At 43.1% G+C, this 23,645-nt stretch overlaps 1 protein-coding gene across 1 annotated transcript; it reads left to right on the top strand.

Moving 5' to 3' along the window:
- On the top strand, nt 772-22,668 carry WDR61 (WD repeat domain 61). The gene is made up of 11 exons (XM_005695094.1): nt 772-859; nt 3,970-4,020; nt 4,714-4,741; nt 6,785-6,890; nt 7,250-7,422; nt 16,376-16,524; nt 16,741-16,834; nt 17,793-17,886; nt 19,744-19,836; nt 20,574-20,652; nt 22,383-22,668. Exons 2-11 carry the CDS (start codon nt 4,009-4,011, stop codon nt 22,470-22,472), a joined length of 918 nt encoding a protein of 305 aa, XP_005695151.1. The 5' UTR covers nt 772-859; nt 3,970-4,008; the 3' UTR covers nt 22,473-22,668.

Genomic DNA, 23,645 nt, shown 5'->3' with positions numbered 1-23,645 from the left:
TTCTTTACCAGCTGAGCCACAAGGGAAGCCCATCTAGTCAAAGCTATGGTTTTTCCAGTAGTCATGTATGGATGTGAGAGTTGGACCATGAAGAAGGCTGAGCATCAAAGAACTGATACTTTTGAACTGTGGTGTTGACAGTTGAAAGTTGATTCTTGAGAGTCCCTTGGACAGCAAGGGGATCAAACCAGTCAATCCTAAAGGAAATCAACCCTGAATATTCATTGGAAGGACTGATGCTGAAGCTGAAGCTCCAATACTTTGGCTACCTGATGGGAAGAGCTGACTCATTGGAAAAGACCCTGATGCTGGGAAAGATTGAAGGCAGAAGGGGACGACAGGATGAGATGATTGGATGGCATCGCAAAATCAATGGACATGAGTCTGAGCAAACTGGGAGATAGTGGGAGGACAGGGAAACCTGGCGTGCTGCTGTCCATGGGGTCGCAAAGAATCAGACACGACTGAGCGACTGAACAACAACCGGTTGTGACTTTACAGTTGAAATATAAAGCTCTATGTCACTGAAAAAGTTTTGAAGCAATAGAACTCTTGCGGTCATCAAGTGTAGTCTATCTCAAAGTACAAATAAAGAAATTGGAACCCATCCGCAAGCCGGTTCTCAGTGGCCCCGCCCCGGGGGAAACCAAGGTGACCGGGGCGTGGTCTCTTTCCCTTCCCCCCGCCCATCCTCCTCCCCGCCCCGCGCGCAGTGAGGCAGCGGGCGCTGCGGTGTGCGCCTGCGCCTTGGGGACCGGCGAGATGTCCCGCCTCTTCGTGAGCTCATCACCCTGCGTCGCGGTCGCGTGGAACCTAGCGTCAGAGGAGCCGTGGGGCAGTGCAGCCGGACAGTGAGGCGGTGAGTTGGTCCGCAAAGCGGTTGGGGGTGGCACTCGTAGGTGCCGATAACGGTCCAGGTGGAGGGCGAGAGAGCGACAGTGGGCCCGAGACTACCTCTAGGAGGCTTTGCTCAGGAATGCCCCACGCCGCAGGGCCTGAGGATGGTGGCTTCGGTGACTCCATTTACTCTGGCTGCCTCGGTGTGTGGGGCCTGAGGGGAGAGGGTAGGTGGCCTCATCTTGCATCCTGAGGATGCTGTGCAGCCTCGAGGTTAGGGCTGGTCTCAGTGTGGATAGTCAGAACTGTCTTAACGGAAGTTTTCCAGTGGTAGGCCACGCTGTCTTTTTCGGTAGTGAGCTGGACAGGTACAGGCACAGGCTGAGTTATCTTTACTTCAAGTACCATGTAGTATTGCGGGTTACTGGCTGGATGGCATCACCGACTCGATGGACGTGAGTTTTGAGTGAACTCCGGGAGATGGTGATGGACAGGGAGGCCTGGCGTGCTGCAATTCATGAGGTCGCAAAGAGTCGGACACGACTGAGCGATTGAACTGAACTGAACTGACCTCCCTGAGTACTTTAATAGTGGCATGTGTAGTGTTCTTTGGAAACATTGAGGAAGCAATGAATTCTGCTTGGGAAATGAGAGGAGAGTTTTCTAAAGAAGGAAGGTGACAAAAGGGGCTTTTGGGGTCCTCTTAACGCTGAAATTATTGTAAGATAAGAAACTGATGTAAAAGGCAGTGTGAAAGTGAAAGTCGCCCGGTCGTGTCCGACTCTTTGCGACCCCATGGCCTATACAGTCCATGGAATTCTCCAGGCCAGAATACTGGAGTGGGTAGCCTTTTCCATCTCCAGGGGATCTTCCCAACCCAGGGATCGAACCCAGGTCTCCCAAATTACAGGCAGATTCTTTACCAACTGAGCCACAAGGTAGTGTAACCTATACTATAAGCTTGTATCCACCTTCTGTGAGACTAACCTTGGGGGAGGCTCCTTAACCTCTCTTGAAGTCTCACTTTCTTTATGAGGAATGTAAAGATTATAATAAGAATATCTATTAAATGAGGTGAGAGGGTTCAGTGAGCTAACCTACATGTAATATGTAAAACAGGGTACATCATGGTACCCTGACTCATGGTACATCATCAAACATACATTCATTGATAGAAGCACACCTCTATCTTGAGGAGCCTGGCTTCTTGGAAGTTGACTTCTTGCAAACCTTCCTACTCTTGTTTCTCCTTGTTGCAGGGAATTGTTTCTGTTGCAGGGATGTGAGGCAGGATTTGGAAGGGCAGAGGGTTGGTGCCCAAGAGAGTTTGTATACTGTTTACTCCAGCGAAACTGGCTTGACCTCCTGCCTTTCTTTCCTACCCTTGCCAAGACACTGTTCTTGGGTCACAAATGAATTAAGCACTACCGCCTTGACTGAGATCTTCACTGGCAAGGTTATTTAGAAATTGTTTTTTCTGTTATCCTTGGAAAACCTTCACAGTAGTCTTTTTGAGTTTGCAAATTTAAAGCAAGTAACCTGAACATGGATACGTTAGATGTATAGTCTCCTCTGTCCATGGATAGAATTGAGGGGGCCATGAACTTGCATGAGAAAAAAAATTGCATCCTTGTGTTCTCAGACTTCTAACTGAAATTTAGCATTTCCTTCAATTATAAATGTAGTCAGCAAACCAAGTATTAACAGGGTGACTTTGTCACCAATAGAAATCACATGTATTTTCGTATCTTAGGATATTGTATAAGTTCATCATAACTTTGAAATTATGGTAGTTGTTAGATTTGCTGCTAAATCTTGTTATATAATGTGTAAATAAAGACTCACATATGCTATCACAAAATCTAATTTTTGTATTTGGTAAAATTTTATTTCTGTATACAGTTGATCCTTACTATTCTCAGGCTCTGTATTTCCAAATTCATCTACATGCTAAAATTTGTAGCCCTCAAATCATCATTTGCAGCACTTTGTGATTTTGGACGTGTGCGAGGTGGTGAAAATTTTGAGTCAACTGACGCACATTCTTAGCTGCAGTTGAACAAGGAAGCACTCTGCTTTCTTGTTTCAGTTATCATGCTGTAAACAAGTGTCTTTTTTTCAATCTGTTAGTGTTAGGATTTTTGTAGTTTTGGGTTTTATTGGTGACTTCACTGTTTAAAATAGCCCTCCAAGCACAGTAGTAAGGCTCTCTTAGTGTTCCTAAGTCCAGGAAGACTGTGATGTGTCTTATGGAGAAAACACATCCGTGGATAAACTTCATATAGGCATGAATTATGTCACTGTTAGCTGTGAGTTCAATATTAATGAATCGCCAATGTAAAATAGGGTGTCTTTAAACAGAAACACGCAGAAAATAAAGTTACTTATTGATCAGTTGTCCCAAATTTACCAGAGTCTTGCAGGAACCTAATATAGTGTCTCTCCCAGGAAGAGTGGATCAGTGTTCACTAACTCAGTATTCAGTGACTTTATGGAACTTAACTGCCTGGAATAACGAGAATGGGCTATACTTGGTTTCCTTTCTAATCCTATGTATTGTATGTATTTTAAAACATCCTGAAAAGGGATTTATAGGCTTTACAAAGCTACCTGGGGTTGGGGGGGAGGGGTTGTTGGGCACGGAGGATTCTGTAGCACACACACAAAAGTTCAGAAGCCTTATTATAGCTTTGGGGAGACATGTAATCTCCCTCTAGCTCACACCCTCGTTTACACTCCTGCTGGCTCTTATATGCATTTTTGGCTGCGATCCCTGCATGGACCGTAAGAACTTTGCTCCCCCATATTTGCTTGTTGAGTTTTTAATAAAATAATACTTTACATTAAAAGATCCTATGGTTATATCTCTTGGAAAAACAGCAAGGAGGGAGACTGGATCCTCTCTGTAGTCAACTTGAGGAGAAGAAAATATAAGAGGTGGTAGATATTAGTTGAGAAAGAAGACTGTGCCACCTGGTAGGGCTTGTGAACAGGGACCCTGGGATCAATCTATAGAAAAGTGTCAGGTCAACTCTGGCCAAGAGTTGCCTTACAGTCTTGATCCAGGGAACCTTCTATAGCCTTCTATCCTGATGGCCGCCTCTTACTGAAGCCCTGGTGTTGTTTCCACAGAGCTGTCTGGCCTTTAGCCCTTCATCCTTGGTTAAGGAGATGACCAACCAGGTAAGGCCTAGGGAGAAGAAGAGTACCAGTTGGTCTCTTTGGGGGTTCGAGCCCAATACATTGTCTGGGTTTGTAGTCAGAAAACTAGCATCTGCTCTGCTTCTGAAGAAGAGGGTATCCTGGGCACCTAGTCACCAGAGGGTTAGGTGGCATTAGTAAAAGGCACAACACTGAGAGAAGGGTAATTTTATTTCAGTCTGTACCACAGTTTACAAAGGGATTGAGGAAGCTTAAAAGAATTTGTACACAAAAACAAGAAAGAAAAATTAGAAAGGGAGAAACATGTCTTTGTAATAAAATTAGGGACAGAGTTAACAGGTTATTATGCAGGCTGTGTGGTTTTATACAACTACAAAAATTAAGCTGCAAACTGGACTTTGAGCTTCCTGGTAATCAGAGCAGGAAAAAGCACATAATTTATTACTCTTTTTTGGTGGGTGGAAGTAGTTAGAAGAGACTCTAGCTTCTTTAAGAACTAATTGTTTTCTTTAAGAGACTATAGTTTCTTTAAGAAGTAACCCTATAAACCTTGCATGAGCTCGCAGGAGGTCAGGCCACAGCAAGGGAGGTACCTAACACTGGTGATTCTATCTGCTGGGGCACAAGGTGGTGAGTTGGGGGGTGTTTTAGGGAAGGGATGGGACACATCTGAAATCTGACCATTGGTTTAATGTGTCTTCTGTTCTTTTTTAGTACAGTATTCTCTTCAAACAAGAGCAAGGTAAGCAGCTTGCCAGTTCAAGCATATTCACCTATGAAAAGCTGTTGTCCCTGGCTTAAGGTTTTTGTCATGCTGACCAGACATGCAGTTCCAGCCATACTCACTTTACATAAGAATTGGCAGGGGCAGCTGAAAACAAATACACTTCGGAACAAACAACCAACAGCAAAAAAGCCAACCACTAACTTAAAGAGCAAGAAGCAAATGATAGACTGGAGAACTCTGGGCTGAGGAAACTTTTTCCCGCTTGAGGAAGGTGTGACTGAGCTTCCCGGCTATCAAAGTGAAAGAAGGAAACTCTGAGTCTCAGGACTCTGTTAATACCAGCTCACCTGGCGAGGTAAACTTGAGCCTGGCCATGAACGCAGAAGTTCTCGTGGGAGCCTTTATTCAGGCTCCTCCACTTAACAAGTGGAGCGAGTCTCACAGAGGGCCTTTGACCCTCAATAAAAGAGGAGGATAGAATAGGTGAATTCCTGTCAAGACCACTGAGTATATGGGTGGGCGTGTGTCAGTGGTGGTGGTGGGGATGGGAGAAGGAGGGAGGTCAGAGTCTGTCTGGAAAGGTGACTGGCCAGTGACTGGACTTCATACATGGAAAGGAGGGTGTGCAGGGACTGTTCACGTGTGTCTCATTTCGTCACCAAAGCCTAGATAGGTTACGTAAAGCCTGGAGAAATTTGTGGAATGCCTAATAAAGCTCTTCCTCTTTAAGTAGTGACATTTAGGTAGTCTGAAGTTTAAACCCAAAGCATTCTTTCAAGTTAGCGAGCATAGGTAACTAGCAGCTAGTCAGCTTGTCAGTCGGCTACCTTGTATGCACCTAATGCCATCCGGGGGCAAGCTGGCAGACTTGGGTCAGGTGGGGGTTGTAGTGGAAGCCAAGATGTAACTCACAGCTGTCTAAGTTGAATGTCCTTGTATTCATGTCTTGGAAAGGTGTCCCTGAAGGATTGCTGCCAGGTATGAAGAAAGCCTCTTGGGCACTTGTTACATTTGTATTCGTATACCGGGTCTACAGACCCACCAGTATGGCCCACCAGATATACAGCTTACAGACTTAGAATTTAAAGTGGACTCTAGTTAGTAGGGAGTTTAGGTTTTTAGGTTTGAATACCAGCTCTGCCTCTTGGTAGCTTTTGACTTTGGGTGAGCTACTAGGCTTCTCTAAGCCTCTGATTTTTACCTGTAGCTGCTACTGCTAAGTTGCTTCAGTTGTGTCCAACTCTGCGCGACCCCATAGATGGCAGCCCACCAGGCTCCCTCGTCCCTGGGATTCTCCAGGCAAGAACACTGGAGTGGGTTGCCATTTCCTTCTCCAATGCATGAAAGTGAAAAGTGAAAGTGAAGTCACTCAGTCGTGTCCAACTCTGTGCGACCCCATGGACTGCAGCCTACCAGGCTCCTCCATCCATGGGATTTTCCAGACAAGAGTACTGGAGTGTGTTGCCATTGCCTTCTCCGTTTATCTGTAGCATGAACATGCTATTCAGAGGGTTGTTGTGGTTAATTGAGGTAATCCCTACAAAAGGATTAAAGTAATAACTGGCCCATTAAACATAATAGACTTGTGGCAAAAGGCAAATCATGTGGCGCCTATTTTAGTTATTTATTTTCGGACCTGTACTGTTTATAGTTGACCTGCCTACTGGTTTCCAAACATCTGTTAAGAAATTACTCTTAACAAGTTTGATCTCTTTTGGGAGGTGGGTTTCACTTTAGTCAAGTAAGAGCCATTCCAAACTAATGCATGTCAGACAGCATACTAAAGTAGAAAGGACACTGGACTATTCCAGTACTACTCCCCCACCTGGTAAACCTGTTTTGGGACCAGCGACTTTTTCAGAACCTCTGGTTTTGTTATCTGCCTCCATTGTTCTAACAAAAGCTGTGTGGGCAAGCCATCTGCAAAACAGTAAAGCAGATACAGGTGGATATTACCTCAAAAATCTCAGAATTGGTGTAACAGTATTTCCGCTTTATCTTAGCACATTCAGTTTAGAAGTTGCATGAAGACTTTATATGAATGACTTTCTGTTCCAGCCCATGATGATGCCATCTGGTCAGTTGCCTGGGGGTCAAACAAGAAAGAAAACTCTGAGACAGTGGTCACGGGATCCCTGGATGACCTGGTGAAGGTCTGGAAGTGGTGAGTGCTCTTTCCTTTGCAATACAGCCTTGGAAGTTGGGGTTTTTCTTCTGGGCTCCCAAGTTACAATCAGAGAAGTATTTACTATTACCTACGCAAGAAAGCAGTGGTATAAAAAGGCAGACTTTTTTTCCTCACTTGTTTTCTTGTTATTCACTGTTAAGGCCTTATAGTTGAAAGAAAAAAACTGCTATGGTTAAAAGCTGGCTGCATTTGGTGTTCTGTGGCTCTTCATTTCCTGTCTTGATTCTGCGTTTCACAGACCTCTGATAATGCATAGTTACAGGAGCCCAAAATTTCAGATGCCAGGTACCATGTGTTGTGTGTGAAGAAATCCATTTCTCTGTCCCCCACTGAAGGCGTGATGAGAAGCTGGACCTACAGTGGAGTCTGGAGGGCCACCAGCTGGGTGTGGTGTCTGTGGACATCAGCCACACCCTGCCCATCGCTGCATCCAGTTCTCTTGATGCTCATATTCGTCTCTGGGACTTGGAAAATGGCAAACAGATAAAGTCTATAGATGCAGGACCTGGTAAGCGTTTTACTCTTAGAAATGATACTAGAGGTTTACGATTCCTTTTTGATATCTTTAGGGAGAGATGTGTTTTAGTGTTTAGAAGTTTTTGGATTTGAGATTGGTAATATGGGTGTATGAACTGCCTGTTCCTCCACCAGCTTTATTCATAGTGATGCTTTCTAAGGCCTACTTGACTTCACATTCCAGGATATCTGGCTCTAGGTGAGTGATCACACCATCGTGAATATCTTGGTCGTGAAGATCTTTTTGTACAGTTCTACTGTGTATTCTTGCCACCTCTTCGCTTCAGTGGGACTGGGACAGCACTCTAATCAAATACTAGTATCTCAGCAACTAAACATGAGTATTTATACTAGGAGATAAAGATAAGCTATAAATAGCCTTATATCAGTTCCAGTTTTATTGCCAAGTAAATTTGGGTACTAAAATTATTTCTAAAAACTTATAGTTTTCATCCCTTGGGTTTCAAATCGCTGACTCGGGATTGTGGACCTGTGTCTGGATGGTCCACAGGTTCTCTGCCATATTCTGAATGGATCCACTTATAGAGGTCTAGAATGAAAAGCGCTGTGTCCTCCTAGATCTGTGTCATGGTAATCTCAACTAAGGATGATTAAAGTGCCTATTTCTAGTGTATGATTGATACATGAAACTGCTAAAGAAGCAAATCGATTTTTTTAAAGTTCTGTAGGACAGCATAGTCTTGTCCACTAGCCTTGGTAAACATCTGAAATAATGGGAATTAATAATTTCAATGGGACAAGCAACATGACATTTCAGATTCCTTGTGGCCCTATATTTACTTGTATATGACCATATAGCTTTCATGAGCAGAGCCTGTTCTGCCAGAATGGGTGATGACTGGAAGGAGTACAGAGAGCCTGATGCCTCTCTGGCACATCCCTCCATGGAGTGATTACAGAACTGCTCAGGGCTTTTCTTAACGTAATTTCCTGGGTTGGAGCCCCAGTAGATTTGCTTCCCACCAGTTATGTTCAGTTCAGTTCAGTTCAGTTGCTCAGTCGTGTCCGACTCTTTGCGACCCCATGAATTGCAGCACGCCAGGCCTCCCTGTTCATCACCAACTCCCGGAGTTCACTCAGACTCACGTCCATTGAGTCCGTGATGCCATCCAGCCATCTCATCCTCGGTTGTCCCCTTCTCCTCCTGCCCCCAATCTCTCCCAGCATCAGAGTCTTTTCCAATGAGTCAACTCTTCTCATGAGGTGGCCAAAGGACTGGAGTTTCAGCTTTAGCATCATTCCTTCCAAAGAAATACCAGGGTTGATCTCCCTCAGAATGGACTGGTTGGATCTCCTTGCAGTCCAAGGGACTCCCAAGAGTCTTCTCCAACACCACAGTTCAAAAGCATCAATTCTTCGGCACTCAGCCTTCTTCACAGTCCACCTCTCATATCCATACATGACCACAGGAAAAACCATAGCCTTGACTAGACGGACCTTAGTCGGCAAAGTAATGTCTCTGCTTTTGAATATGCTATCTAGGTTGGTCATAACTTTCCTTCCAAGGAGTAAGTGTCTTTTAATTTCATGGCTGCAGTCACCATCTGCAGTGATTTTGGAGCCCCGAAAAATAAAGTCTGACACTGTTTTCCACTGTTTCCCCATCTGTTTGCCATGAAGTGATGGGACCGGATGCCATGATCTTCATTTTCTGAATGTTGAGCTTTAAGCCAACTTTTTTACTCTCCTGTTTCACTTTCATCAAGAGACTCTTTAGCTCCTCTTCCCTTTCTGCCATAAGGGTGGTGTCATCTGCATATCTGAGGTTATTGATGTTTCTCCCGGCAATCTTGATTCCAGCTTGTGTTTCTTCCAGTCCAGTGTTTCTCATGATGTACTCTGCATATAAGTTAAATAAGCAGGGTGACAATATACAGCCTTGACGTACTCCTTTTCCTATTTGGAACCAGTCTGTTGTTCCATGTCCAGTTCTAACTGTTGCTTCCTGACCTGCATACAGATTTCTCAAGAGGCAGGTTAGATGGTCTGGTATTCCCATCTCTTTCAGAATTTTGCACAGTTTACTGTGATCCACACAGTCAAAGGCTTTGGTATAGTCAGTAAAGCAGAAATAGATGTTTTTCTGTAACTCTTTTACTTTTTCCATGATCCAGCGGATGTTGGCAATTTGATCTCTGGTTCCTCTGCCTTTTCTACAACCAGCTTGAACATCAGGGAGTTCACGGTTCACGTATTGCTGAAGCCTGGCTTGGAGAATTTTGAGCATTACTTTACTAGCATGTGAGATGAGTGCAATTGTGCGGCAGTTTGAGCATTCTTTGGCATTGCCTTTCTTTGGGATTGGAATCAAAACGGACCTTTTCCAGTCCTGTGGCCACTGCTGAGTTTTCCAAATGTGCTGACACATTGAGTGCAGCACTTTCACAGCATCATCTTTCAGGATTTGAAACAGCTCAACTGGAATTCCATCACCTCCACTAGCTTTGTTCGTAGTGATGCTTTCTAAGGCCCACTTGACTTCACTTTCCAAGATGTCTGGCTCTAGATGAGTGATCACATCATCATGATTATCTGAGTCGTGAAGATCTTTTTTGTACAGTTCTTTTGTGTATTCTTGCCACCTCTTCTTAATATCTTCTGCTTCTGTTAGGTCCATACCACTTCTGTCCTTTATTGAGCCTATCTTTGCATGAAATGTTCCCTCGGTATCTCTAATTTTCTTGAAGAGATCTCTAGTCTTTCCCATTCTGTTGTTTTCCTCTATTTCTTCGCATTGATCGCTGAAGAAGGCTTTCTTATCTCTTCTTGCTATTCTTTGGAACTCTGCATTCAGATGCTTATATCTTTCCTTTTCTCCTTTGTTTTTTGCCTCTCTTCTTTTCACAGCTATTTGTAAGTCCTCCCCAGACAGCCATTTTGCTTTTTTGCATTTCTTTTCCATGGGGATGATCTTGATCCCTGTCTCCTGTACAGTGTCATGAACCTCATTCCATATAGTTCATCAGGCACTCTGTCAAATCTAGGCCCTTAAATCTATTTCTCACTTCCACTGTATAATCATAAGGGATTTGGTTTAGGTCATACCTGAATGGTCTAGCGGTTTTCCCTACTTCAATTTGAGTCTGAATCTGGTAATAAGGAGTTCATGATCTGAACCACAGTCAGCTCCTGGTCTTGTTTTTATTGACTGTATAGAGCTTCTCCATCTTTGGCTACACAGAATATAATCAATCTGATTTCGGTGTTGACCATCTGGTGATGTCCATGTGTAGTCTTCTCTTGTGTTATGTTCAGTAGCATCCTATAAGTTGTACTTATTTTGGAAAGAATGGTGGTCCCAGGGTTTTAAGGACTCTGTGTTGTCTGAAAACTGAGTTCATTTCCCCTCAGTGCCAATATTTGACATCTCTGAGTCTTAACTGTTGGAGCTTTTTAAGGAACACATATGTTGTTGTTTAGTTGCTCAGTCGTATGTGACTCTTTGTGACCTCATGGACTAGCGTGCCAGGCTTCCGTGTCCTTCACTATCCCCCTGAGTTTGCTCAGACTCATGTCCATTGAATACATCTGTCCAGTTCCTATTTTGGGTCCACTGAATCAGTTTTGGGGTCTGTGGGCCAGGATATGTATTTGAAAAAAGTCATTCAAACATTCTGACTCCCCAGATAATTGTTTTTACATGTGTCCTTGCCCTATTGCTATCTTTTACGGAGGACCTGGTTCCCCAAACTAGTGCACAGAGTCTGTTAAGCTGAGAAGAGGAGGAAGAGGTGGATCTATTGCTGCCTCTTCATCGTGGGCATCTAAGCCCTCCCATGACGCTAAGGTCACTGTGTGGCTTTGTAGCCCCGGCCACACCACAGTTGAAGAAATGAGTGCTGGATTGGTTCTAAGGAAAAGGATGAAGTCTGTATCCAGCTTGCCTTTTCTGACAAATAGTATCGTAAGCTACATCGTGGTTCCAGTTGTGGCAAGGGATCATTGACAGATTACTGTTAGGAAAGAAAAAAGATACTGAGATGAATATAAAGTTGGATTTATTTTCTTTTTTGGATAGGAATCTTCAAAAACTATACCAGACCATTAAACAACAGTTATTTGAGTAAATAATAAAATCAAGCATTGCTATTGACAACTGAGGAGCAGCTCAGTTGAATTCATCTAAAGGTAAAACTAGTAAGTCTAGATCTAGTGAATGTAGGCAAATGGCCATTTACGTTATACCAGCCTTGAAAATGTGCCTGGAGAATGTGAGAGGAGGAACAGAAGGAGGAGGAAAGAGAAAGAGCTCAGATCCTGAAGAAGAAAGGGAAGAAGTAGAAGAAAGGGAAGATGACGGGGAAGATCCTTTATTTGACGCCTCACCCAGGCTGTGGCTGCAGCAAACTGATGTCAAAGATGTCGAAGAAGAAAGTGCAAGCATAGGGGCCTCTCAACATTGATGGTTCAGGATGTCCCAGTGTAAAGAAGAGTTACTCTCTTCACTGATGAGGTGGAACTTAGTGATTAAAATAAATATTATGCAAATGTTAAAGTAAGTTTTAGAGTGCAAGGTTAAATTGAGGAATAAACATTCCTTCAATTTCGAGGAAAAGGACATTCACCACTAAAAGTTTTATATTATCAAACAGCTAATAAGGGAAATGTAAAAGTAATTCCAAAGTTATTTTACTAAACTTCAAGGAATCATAATCAGATTTTCTAATAACCATTATTCCTGTAAACAACTAATTATAATAGGAATAAGAGAACATAATCCTGTTGGAATAAATGGTGTAGTCATTAGATAGACACTAAAAAGCAGCCTTGTGAGAGATTGATTATAACAAAAGCTTTTTTAGATCTTCTTGGTTGAGCACTTTTGAAGTTAATTTCTTTTCTGAAACAAGTATTTCTTAAGTGATAGAGGTAAATTAGTTACTACTTTGAGTATGTGTGTTAAAATTTGCAAGAGATTTTTATTTTAAAACTCATCCTGGTATATGGTACTGACCCATCTGTGCTGGGAGCCCCTATCTGCCATGAGTCACGTTCAGGGAGACCTCTCTCCTGTGGGCTGAGAAGGGCTTGACCTCTTCGAGCCCTCCCCTAGGAGTAAGGAGAGTGACTGGGGACGCAGCCTTTCTTCTCCCTTTGATCTTACAAGCACTGTTTCTGGGCAGGTACAGGAAGGGCAGGACTTAGGGAACATTCCCGTATAAGACTGGGCATGGGCAAAGGGACCTCGACCAGCACCGGACAACTGGACTGTTCCTTGCTCTCTAGGCTCTGACCCCAGAGGCTCCTAAAGCTCTTTGAGATTGCCCATGAAGAGTTTCCCACATAACTGAGAAAAGAAATGCTGAAATATCATCAGTGGTCCAGATGGAAGTATAAAGCACATGTGCTTACCCAGGCTGCCCAGGAGTCTGGAGACCTTTACACAGAAGCACTGTAATACAGAAATAGCATCTGAATAGAAGCTTTGAAATCAGATTGTGTGATATAACTTAAAAACCAGTTGATTTAAAAAAAACAACAATGCCTCTTTCCAGTCCTTATTCTCTTGCCAATTTATGATAAATACTTTGTCATATTATAGTTTTATATGAGAATATTTCTGGTACCTCTTCATTTATTTGCAGCTTGGTGAGGCAGACTTTCACCTCTATAATTACACTCTGAAATTAACCCATTATACAGTTTAACAAGTTTTAGTAAATTTCCATAGTTGTGTAGCCATCACTCCAATTCAGTTTTAGAACACTTCCATGTCCCCTAAATGTTCCCTCATGCCCATATATAGTTAACCTGTGCTCCCACCCTCAGCCTCAGACAACCACTGATCAGCTTTCTGTCTCTGTAGTTTCGCCGTTCTGAAAGATTTCACGTAAGTGAAATTGTATTGTCTTACATATCTTTCTTTAGCATAATGTTTTTGAGGTTTATCCATGTTGTAGTATGTATTGGTAGTCTGTTCCTTTTTATTGCTTATTAGTAAGTATTCCGTTATAGGGATAGTCCACATTTTGTTCATTCATTCATCAACTGATGGATATTTGGATTCTCTCCAGTTTTTGAGTATTCTTAATAATGCTGCTGTGAGCATCCAGGTTCAGTTCTGTTCATGAAGATGTGTTTCCATTTCTCTAGAAGTGGAATTTCTAGGTATTATGGTGTGTGTTTTCACTTACGCTATCAAAACTGTTCTTCAAAGTAGCCATACCATTTTATATTCCCACCAGTGTATGAGGATTTTGGTTTCACTACGCTCTTGCTTTTGTTTTTTTGCATTTCTTTTTCTTGGGGTTGGTCTTGATTCCTACCTCCTGTACAGTGTCATGAACCTCCATCCGTAGTTCATCAGGCACTCTGTCTGGCAGATCTAGTCTCTTAAATCTATTTCTCACTTCCTCTGTATAGTCATAAGGGATTTGATTTAGGTCATACCTGAATGGTCTAGTGGTTTTCTCCGCTTTCTTCAATTTCAGTCTGAATTTGGCAATAAGGAGTTCATGATCCAAGCAACAGTCAGCTCCCAGTTTTGTTTTTGCTGACTGTATAGAGCTTCTCCATCTTTGGCTGCAAAGAATATAATCAATCTGATTTCGGCATCAACCATCTGGTAATGTCCATGTATAGAGTCTTCTCTTGTGTTGTTGGAAGAGGGTGTTTGCTATGACCAGTGCGTTCTCTTGGCAGAACTCTATTAGCCTTTGCCCTGCTTCATTCTGTACTCCAAGGCCAAATTTGCCTGTTACTCCAGGTGTTTCTTGACTTCCTAATTTTCCATTCCAGTCCCCTATAATAATAAGTACATCTTTTTTGGGTGTTAGTTCTAGAATGTCTTATAGGTCTTCATAGAACTGTTCAACTTCAGCTCTTTGGTGTTACTGATCGGGCATAGACTTGGATTACTGTGATATTGAATGGTTTGCCTTGGAACAGAGATCATTCTGTCGTTTTTGAGATTGCACCCAAGTACTGCGTTTTGGACTCTTGTTGACTATGATGGCTACTCTATTTCTTCTAAGGGATTCCTGCCCACAGTAGTAGATATAATGGTCATCTGAGTTAAATTCACCCATTCCAGTCCATCTTAGTTCACTGATTCCTAGAATGTTGATGTTCACTCTTGTCATCTCCTGTTTGACCACTTCCAATTTGCCTTGATTCATGGACCTAACATTCCAGGTTCCTATGCAATATTGCTCTTTACAGCATCGAATCTTGCTTCTATCACCAGTCACATCCACAGCTGGGTGTTGTTTTTGCTTTGGCTCCATCCCTTCATTCTTTCTGGAGTTATTTCTCCACTGATCTCCAGTAGCATATTGGGCACCTACTGACCTGGGGAGTTCATCTTTCAGTGTCCTATCTTTTTGTTTTTTCATACTGTTCATGGGGTTCTCAAGGCAAGAATACTGAAGTGGTTTGCCAGTCCCTTCTCCAGTGGACCACATCCTGTCAGACCTCTCCACCATGACCCGCCCGTCTTGGGTGGCCCCATATGGCATGGGTTAGTTTCACTGAGTTAGACAAGGCTGTGGTCCGTGTGATCAGATTGGCTAGTTGTCCATGACTGTAGTTTCAGTCTGTCTGCCCCCTGATCCCCTCTCTCAGTGCCTACCATCTTACCTGGGTTTCTCTTACCTTGGACGTGGGGTCTCTCTTCACCACTGCTCTAGCAAAGCTCAGCCACTGCTCCTTACCTTGGATGTGGGGTAGCTCAACCTGGAATCAAGATTGCTGGAAGAAATATCAATAATCTCAGATATGCAGATGACACCACCCTTAAGGAAGAAAGTGAAGAAGAACTAAAGAGCCTCTTGGTGAAAGTGAAAGAGGAGAGTGAAAAAGTTGGCTTAAGCTCAACATCAGAAAACTAAGATCATGGCATCCGGTCCTATCACTTCATGGCAGATAGATGGGGAAACAGTGGAAACAGTGGCTGACTTTATTTTTCTGGGCTCCAAAATCACTGTAGATGGCGATTGCAGCAATGAAATTAAAAGACGCTTACTTCTTGGAAGGAAAGTTGTGACCAACCTAGACAGCATATTCAAAAGCAGAGACATTACTTTGCCAACAAAGGTCCATCTAATCAAGGCTATGGTTTTTCCAGTAGTCATGTGTGAATGTGAGAGTTGGACTATAAAGAAAGCTGACCGCCGAAGAATTGATGCTTTTGAACTGTGGTGTTGGAGAAGACTCTGGAGAGTCCCTTGGACTGCAAGGAAATCCAGCCAGTCCATTCTAAAGGAAATCAGTCCTGAGTGTTCATTGGAAGGACTGATGTTGAGGCTGAAACTCCAATACTTTGGCCACCTGATGTGAAGAGCTGACTCATTGGAAAAGACGCTGATGCTGGGAAGGATTGAGGGCAGGAGAAGGGGACGACAGAGGATGAGATGGTTGGATGGCATTATCAACTCAATGGACATGGGTTTGGGTGGACTCCAGGAGTTGGTGATGGACAGGGAGGCCTGGAGTGCTGTGATTGATGGGGTTGCAAAGAGTCAGACACGACTGAGTGACTAAACTGAACTGACACCCTTGCTAACACTTGGTATTGTTCTGTCTGTCTACCTTTTTAGTGAAAAGTTAAGAAACCCTTACATTAAATTGGTATAGAATTAATATCTTTATAACATATTAATATTGGGCATATTAATGTTGGACTTCTGATTGAAGCACCTGAGCAGTGCAACTCAGTGACTTAATAGCCGTTAAAGATGACATAGTTCGTGGAAACCTGTATGAGGAGATAGGAGACAGTGATTCTCCAGCTTAACAAGGGTCTTTGTGAATTTCAGGCCATGCTATGCCCATATTAATACAATTAATGTCTTTACAATGTCCTGTTATGAATCAGGACACTATTCCTCCAATTTTAAAACATGTATCTTTTGGTAAAGCTTTAAAATTTTTAAAATTAGGGTCAGATCTTTTCTCACTATGGTTTTCCCTTTTTTTCTGTTCAGTGGATGCCTGGACTTTGGCCTTTTCTCCTGATTCTCAGTATCTGGCCACAGGAACTCACGTGGGAAAAGTGAACATTTTTGGTGTGGAAAGTGGGAAAAAGGAATATTCTTTGGACACAAGAGGAAAATTCATTCTTAGTATTGCATATGTAAGGAAATATTGCTTTGTTTCTGTCTGATTCTTTCAGTTTACTCTTGTAGCCTGTTATATTCCTTGATAAACATTCTGCATTGGTCTCACTAGGAAGCTGCTGGCTTGATTTGCCAGTCAGCCAATTAGACCGGGAACCAGCAGATTACTTGTGTTTGAGGAGGGATGGCTTAACAACATGGAGTTTGAAATGATTTTTGTACATTCTCTACAGAGTCCTGATGGGAAATACCTGGCCAGTGGAGCCATAGACGGAATCATCAATATTTTTGATATTGCAACTGGGAAACTTCTGCATACGCTGGAAGGTGCGGTTCATCATTCTGTGCAAACTGGGTTATCAGATCACAAAGGGAGACTTACTCTTTCATTAAAATGCTACTAAATGGTAAATGAGCCTTAGGTTTGCAAAACATCACTCTCAGTTGGAAATCGGAAATGCCTCTAAGGTTCACTTTCGTCACTGCGCTGCTGCTGCTGCTGAGTCGCTCAGTCGTGTCCGACTCTGTGCGACCCCGTGGACGGCAGCCCACCAGGCTCCTCCGTCCGTGGGATTTTCCAGGCAAGAGTACAGGAGTGGGGTGCCATTGCCTTCTCCGTTTGTCACTGTAATTATAACCTAGACATATTAGTTTTTGTACCACTGTTTTAAATGCTTATTTTGATGACCAGGCTTACTTTTTATTTATGTGTTAATATGTCCTAGCTACATGAGTGTCTTATTTCTGTCATGTTTGGCTCTAAATAACTTTGGAAAATAGCCCCTTTTTGTCAATAGTTTGAAGGTAAATGAAAGTTCTGTGCCCACTCTGCACTGGTGACCTCTGGGCAGGAGGATGGGGTACTAGGACAGGGGAAGGGTTGGGAGGAGACCTCTCCAGTGCATCCTTTACCCTACAACAAAGGATTTGGTAGTGAACTAGCATCCTATCTGTTCAACATACAAATCAGAAACAATGCATGTTTCCATGTCTGGCCATATCTGTAGGGGCAGAGGAGTTTTGTCTAAGCAATGTATCCTGAAGTCCAGTTGGTCTGGGAAGGGATCTGAGGAGAAATGGCTCCCAGGAGGAGGGGCCCGCGTTTTGTGCATGTTTCTGGAGCATTAGGAAGAAGGGTACAGTCTGTGGCTCGCCTCTGACTGAAGCACCTGAGCAGTGCAACTCAGTGACTTAACAGCCGTTAAAGATGACATAGTTCGTGGAAACCTGTATGAGATAAGAGACAGTGATTCTTCAGCTTAACAAGAGTCTTTGTGAATTTCAGGCCATGCTATGCCCATTCGCTCCTTGACCTTTTCCCCGGATTCACAGCTCCTTGTCACTGCTTCAGATGATGGCTACATCAAGATCTATGATGTGTAAGTTACCTATTGGGATTCAGCACTTCTCTCTTCATATCAGTGCCTGTTTTGTCTCTTATCACTAGGAGGAGCCCTAGCAAGTGAGCTGCTCCCTCTTTATGTCTAGGAAAGACATGTGTTCAGGTCCTGTTAGACTCTGTAGTCTCCCCAGTCATTCCTCCCCTGCCAGTATCCCTGCTTTGCGCTTAGGATGTTACAGAGGAGGACGTACGTGGGTTACCGACTAGGGTCAGCTTACTTGCTGCTACTTTTCCACATCCTGTCTCTTGTGGGGCACGCTGATTTTAAATTCTTTTGGACAGGTGAGTAGTGTACAGATGAACAGATAGAGCCATGGGCTGTAGCTAGCTTGAAGTAATGATGAAAAAATTAGAACATTTGTTTTCTGAGGGTGTGACGTTCTAGAAGGCATTCCTCTGCCCTAGTTAGGGAGTTGTCTATTTATAAGCCAGCTTACAGCAAGTCTAGATAAGGGAGCTTTTTTGTTGTTGGTTTGTGACTGCAGGTGTAAAAGTGAGTTAGTTAATCTTCAGTTGACAGCTCACTTTCATTGTAAGCCTGTGCATGGGCCCTTTCTCTTTTCCTTTTCTCCTATATTTCTCAGTTCCCACCCTGTTCCCCACTGAGGTCTCCCCTATAAGGTGTTTGACGTGTGTCCCTGATTCTTTGACTCAGTACTGCAGTCAGTGTGCCTGGTTTCTAGCTTCCGAATGTGGCATTCTAATCCACTGGGTGCATCCGTTACCCTTCTCTATGCCCCAGCAATGGGTGCCACACCATGACCATCCACATGCATGTTACTTTGTGGGCCTATGAGAGTTTTGTAGGAGTTTAAACTTGGGAGCTTTTGGACAACAGGAAGTTGTCAAATAGACGTGGAATTAGAACTTCAGTTTCTAGAGTTACAGCTGAATGAGCTATTAGGGTCCAAGAAAAGATGCCTGTCTCAAGTTGTGCTTGCTTGTCAACAGCAGGGCCAGTATAAATACTAGCAATTTCTTAAGTGTTCAGCTCTCTTTAATAAGGCTTTCACTGTTACAGTTTCATCATCTTCCCAACTAACGGTGAGGTAGCACAGGTTAAGGTCCCAGTCATATTGCAGGCGAGGAACCCAAGCTGAGGTGGTGGTTTGGCCAAGGTGCTGATACTGAATGAACACTCGGGACTTTTACCTTCTCATGGTCCTCCAGCTTTCTACTGAGGTCACCTTTCCTCTTAACTGGGGTCTGCTCTACTCCGCTGGCTTCAGGGGTGAAACTGCTGACCTTAGTCAGGTCTTAGGATTGTTCTCCTGCCAGGGTGATTTGATTTCACTTTTTTTAGAAGTGAAAATGACTATAGTCATTAGACCTGTCTTATTCTTGGTTAAGTTAAAAATAGTCTGTCCAAGTCACACCTATTGTAAAGAATACATTTTGGTACCTTCCATAGACACAGGCACTGGCTCCACATGGAAAAGATGCTAGGTGGGCAGGGGTCAGAACCTGCAGTTACTCTGAGATGGCTATTTGCCTGCTGGTTCTGTTTCCTCACCTTAGGAATTGGCTTGTTGAGCCTTCTTTATTTTGAACTTCTAAGCTCTGCTTGTTTAGGGTCCTATTTTTGGCTCTTGTAGGCTCTGACATATTTGGGGTTAATGCTATTGAAAATTTTGTTTCTGCAGTATGTGAAAAGAGAATGATGAAAAAATTAATGCTGAAACTGCACTTTAGTGGAAAGAGAATTTCTGTGTTAATACTGTCATTTCAAGGATAGCAGATTGGTCCAATTAAATGGACACAGTATACCTTCCATTTCAGTGATTATATTCTAAAAGTTAACATCTCCATTTTATTTGAAACTTTCCCATTTCAGACAACATGCCAACTTGGCTGGCACATTGAGTGGCCACGCATCCTGGGTGCTGAACGTTGCATTTTGTCCTGATGACACACACTTTGTTTCCAGGTACTTATGACTCTTATCAGTTCCTAAAATGTTAGGAAGATGAAGATGGTCATCTTGTATGAATTGCCTTAAAATTTGAAGATGGTGTGACCCTTTTCTTATTCAGGTAGCCTTTGTTTTCTGCAGTGTTTTTTAAATTGTCAAGTTAATTGTTCTTAGCTGGAACAAAGATGGATTCTTTTGAGCAACTCAGTTCTTATTTCTTCCTTATAAATCTAGGCCTCTACCTACAGTAGGTAGCTATCCATTATAAGGATACCTGTGTTCTGATAGTAACTAAAGATATGAAAATCTGTAAAATGTTATGCTTTGAGACCCCAATGTTGTTTAGGCCCAGGATGGCCAACACAGTTGAAAACCAGGAGGTGGATAGCTTAATAGCACTGCACAAAGGTTTATAGAAGACTCTGAGAGCCTTTATTTTGAAGCTTTAACCAGTCTCCCTCCCATCCAGAGGGAGCCTCTCATCCGAGACTCCTGACAAGAATATTTAATATGAGGGCCAAGCAGATCAGAAGTTTGGGGAAATAGCTGCTCTGTGAGTGGGGAATGCCAGCCAGTTGTGCCAACATTCTTGACCACCTTTTGGGGACCAGGTCAGCCGCTTGTGCACACACGCACCAAGGGGGCCTCTAGGTAGGTTGAGTCAAGGAGTGTGGAATTTTTGGTCAGATTCTTTCCAACTTCACACCGGTCTGAAAACTTTTCTGATACTGATGTTTCCTTTTTTAAAATAGTTCATCTGACAAAAGTGTTAAAGTTTGGGATGTTGGAACGAGGACTTGTGTTCACACCTTCTTTGATCACCAGGATCAGGTATGGCACAATTAACATTTAAATTTCTTTGTCTTTGGATTGCTAGCATTGTCTGAGTGCTATGCCAAAACTCATTCATTTTCCTAACCTCCCTGCTGAGGTTGTCAAGATTGGATGACCTTCAGAGCTGAGCTGCTCTGATTGCTTGGATGTCCATCCAGCCCGTGTTCCTCTGGGGTGCAGAGGCTGGGGATGTGTTGTCAGCCTGGAAACCCACAGGGCATGGTATGTTGACCCATGATATGGGTAGACCGGAAAACTTGCACTGGCTGCACAGCCTTTAAATGACTTCTTTGAAACATGTTGCAGCAACGCCTAGGGCATGCCTGGGCCTTTTTCTGGGTGCAGCTGGGCCATGGCTGTCTCGGGAAGGACCCGCTTCCTCAGGAGTTTCCATTCCATCCCACAGCCGTCACTTTCTCTTTTGGAGCTGCCCAAAGAAGTGATGTGATTTTTTTTTTCCTTTGAATATACTTGAAGCCAAAAATTCTTAACAGGTTGTTTGACTTTAAAGATATTGCTAAGTTTTATTTCAGCCTTTAAATTAGGAAAAAGAGGCTCTATTCTCACAGGAGTCTTCTGGTGAGATGAATGTGAAATGTTAAGGCATTCGGGCAGGGCTTCTCCATCTTTAATGTACTCTGGGGATCTGGTAACAATACAGATTTCAGTAGGTCTGGCCTGTGCCTGAGTTTCTGTGCCAAGCTTCAGGTGAGACTAGCACTGCTAGTTCCAACCACTTTTGAATAGCAAGGGTCTTGGGGAAGCAGTATAAAAAATAAAATACCCATGACAGTATAAAGTAATCTTTTATTAATTATGTATTTTGTATGTTCTTAAGATGATCTCATAGAATCTCTTTGGAATGCATTTTAAAGTTAACAAATGTTCATGCTTTTTTACACTTAATCTTACATTGTTGCCAGTGAAGTTGAGAGGATTTAATCTTGACATTTCACTCCTGGATTTAAACATTGTACTCAGGAAGGAAGTCCTGGCTGGCTATGTTGCTTTGTGTGAGAGAGTCAGTGTGTGGTGCAGTCCTCAGAGGAAGACATTTGGAGTGGAAATAAAGCCATCACCTGGCCTGTTCACAGCATTGAAGTTAGGGCTAGAACACCCACCTCAGGGATAGAGTGACAGGCTTGACCTGATAAAACTCCTACCACATCAGTTCTGTCTGGGAAGGAGGTGTGAATCTGTTAATTGAACATGTAGGAAATGGAATCAATGACTTGCAACACCAAGTTACCTAGCTCCTGGGGACAGGCAGGTGCTATAGGCCTCTAATGAGAGAGAGAATTGCTGAGGTGGGTTGTGGGCACAAGGAGGTGGACGAGGAGCAGTTTGCAATTACCCCTGTAGGCAGTGACCTCAGGGTAGCTGTGAGGCCTTTTCCTTCCTGGAGACCTGGGAACCCGTGCTGGTCCCTTGTGGGCTCCATCTTCACATTAGGCCACTTCCTCGATTGTGAATCTTTGAAAGGTTTGTGAATACCTTGATTTATGTTTAGAAATGAATTATCTGGAGTTGGGAGGTGAGTGTGATAATTAAACAGTAGTAATAGAAGCTGCCTGATTAAAGGAAAAGCCCCATTCTCACTGTTGAGAAAGCATGAGAACATCCTCATCCTACTGTTTTTCTGGATTCAGTATAATGAGAGTAGGGTAAGGGTATTTGTTCATAAAGAATAAAGGTGTTAGTAGAACTTTTTCTCTTTTTATTTACAGGTCTGGGGAGTAAAATACAATGGAAATGGCTCAAAAATTGTGTCTGTTGGAGATGACCAGGAAATTCACATCTATGATTGCCCCATTTGAACATCAACATCTTCCAGGCTAATGCTGCAGAGAGAACGTATAGATTGATTATGACATTCCTTACCTTTCTAGCTTGTTAATATAGCATTTATTAAAAAGTTTATCAAAAACTTAAATTTTGTAGATACATATGAATCTTTTCATGTTTTATTGGAAATGCCATTCATAGTTTAACATAAAGTGTTCTTAATGCAAACACTCATATTCTTCAACATGCTTCCTTCTCATTTGCCCCGTTACTGATAGAGCAGTAAGAGGAGTTGTCATCATTCTGTGACAGCGAGTATTGCCTCAGGAATGAGGACATCCAGGCATGTACTAAACTTTCCAGTATAGAAACTTAGGCTCACTCTTCCTGGGGATGAGCCATGCAGAGGCTGTGATAGGAAGCTGATCTATTTTAGAATGTGATCCTGAAAGAAACAGGTTATTTGACTGGGTGGGAATATTCTTTAGTCCTGTCTGAGCATTCTTCTGTTTGGTAGATTAAAAATGCTCCATGCCACACTCTTTTTCACCCTGTTAATTTCAGAGAAACCTGTAACCTGCTGGTGGGTATTGCTGCCTTAATGTTTAGAGGCTCAAGCCTGTACCTGCTCTGGTTGACTTCCAGCCCTACTTCAGTTATCCCTGAGCTCTATACCTGTTTTCTCAGTGGCCCACTTGAAACATGGTCTCCATGTAACAGGAAAGGTGTAAGTAGCTAACACTCCGAAGTCTGTTGCTTTTTACTGATCGTAACTTCATATGCTTCATGTCAGGCCCCGTGCTTTTCCTCCAGACTCCCCATAACCCTTAAATCCAGCCCAGCCTCTCTTCCCTCTTCTGCCGCTCTCTGCCTTGTTCACCCTCCTGTAACTGAAGCAGGAAGTAGATAGGCCCCCAACCAGAGTAAAGCAGTTGGAGATTCATTCCCTGTGGACTGAAACTGCAAGACAAGAAGAGCAGGATAATTAAGGGAGGAAGCTGGGCCCTGGTCATACCACATATTTCTCATTCTCAAAGTCAGGAGACCTCCCTGACCACACATGCACAGAAAGGCTCCTTGGAGGTCAAAGGGGAGGGGTGTCAAGGGATGTTGTACCCATAGGTCTCTTTAGTAGAATCCATCTTGGCTAAGAGATGTGTGCACACACATAGAGGAAGATCCTGAGATACACCAAATATGGACTG

Source organism: Capra hircus, chromosome 21, assembly GCF_001704415.2.
Source record: "Capra hircus breed San Clemente chromosome 21, ASM170441v1, whole genome shotgun sequence".
NCBI lineage: Eukaryota > Metazoa > Chordata > Mammalia > Artiodactyla > Bovidae > Capra > Capra hircus.
Note: the sequence above shows the minus strand (reverse complement) of the source record. Positions and strands in the feature narration are given on the sequence as shown.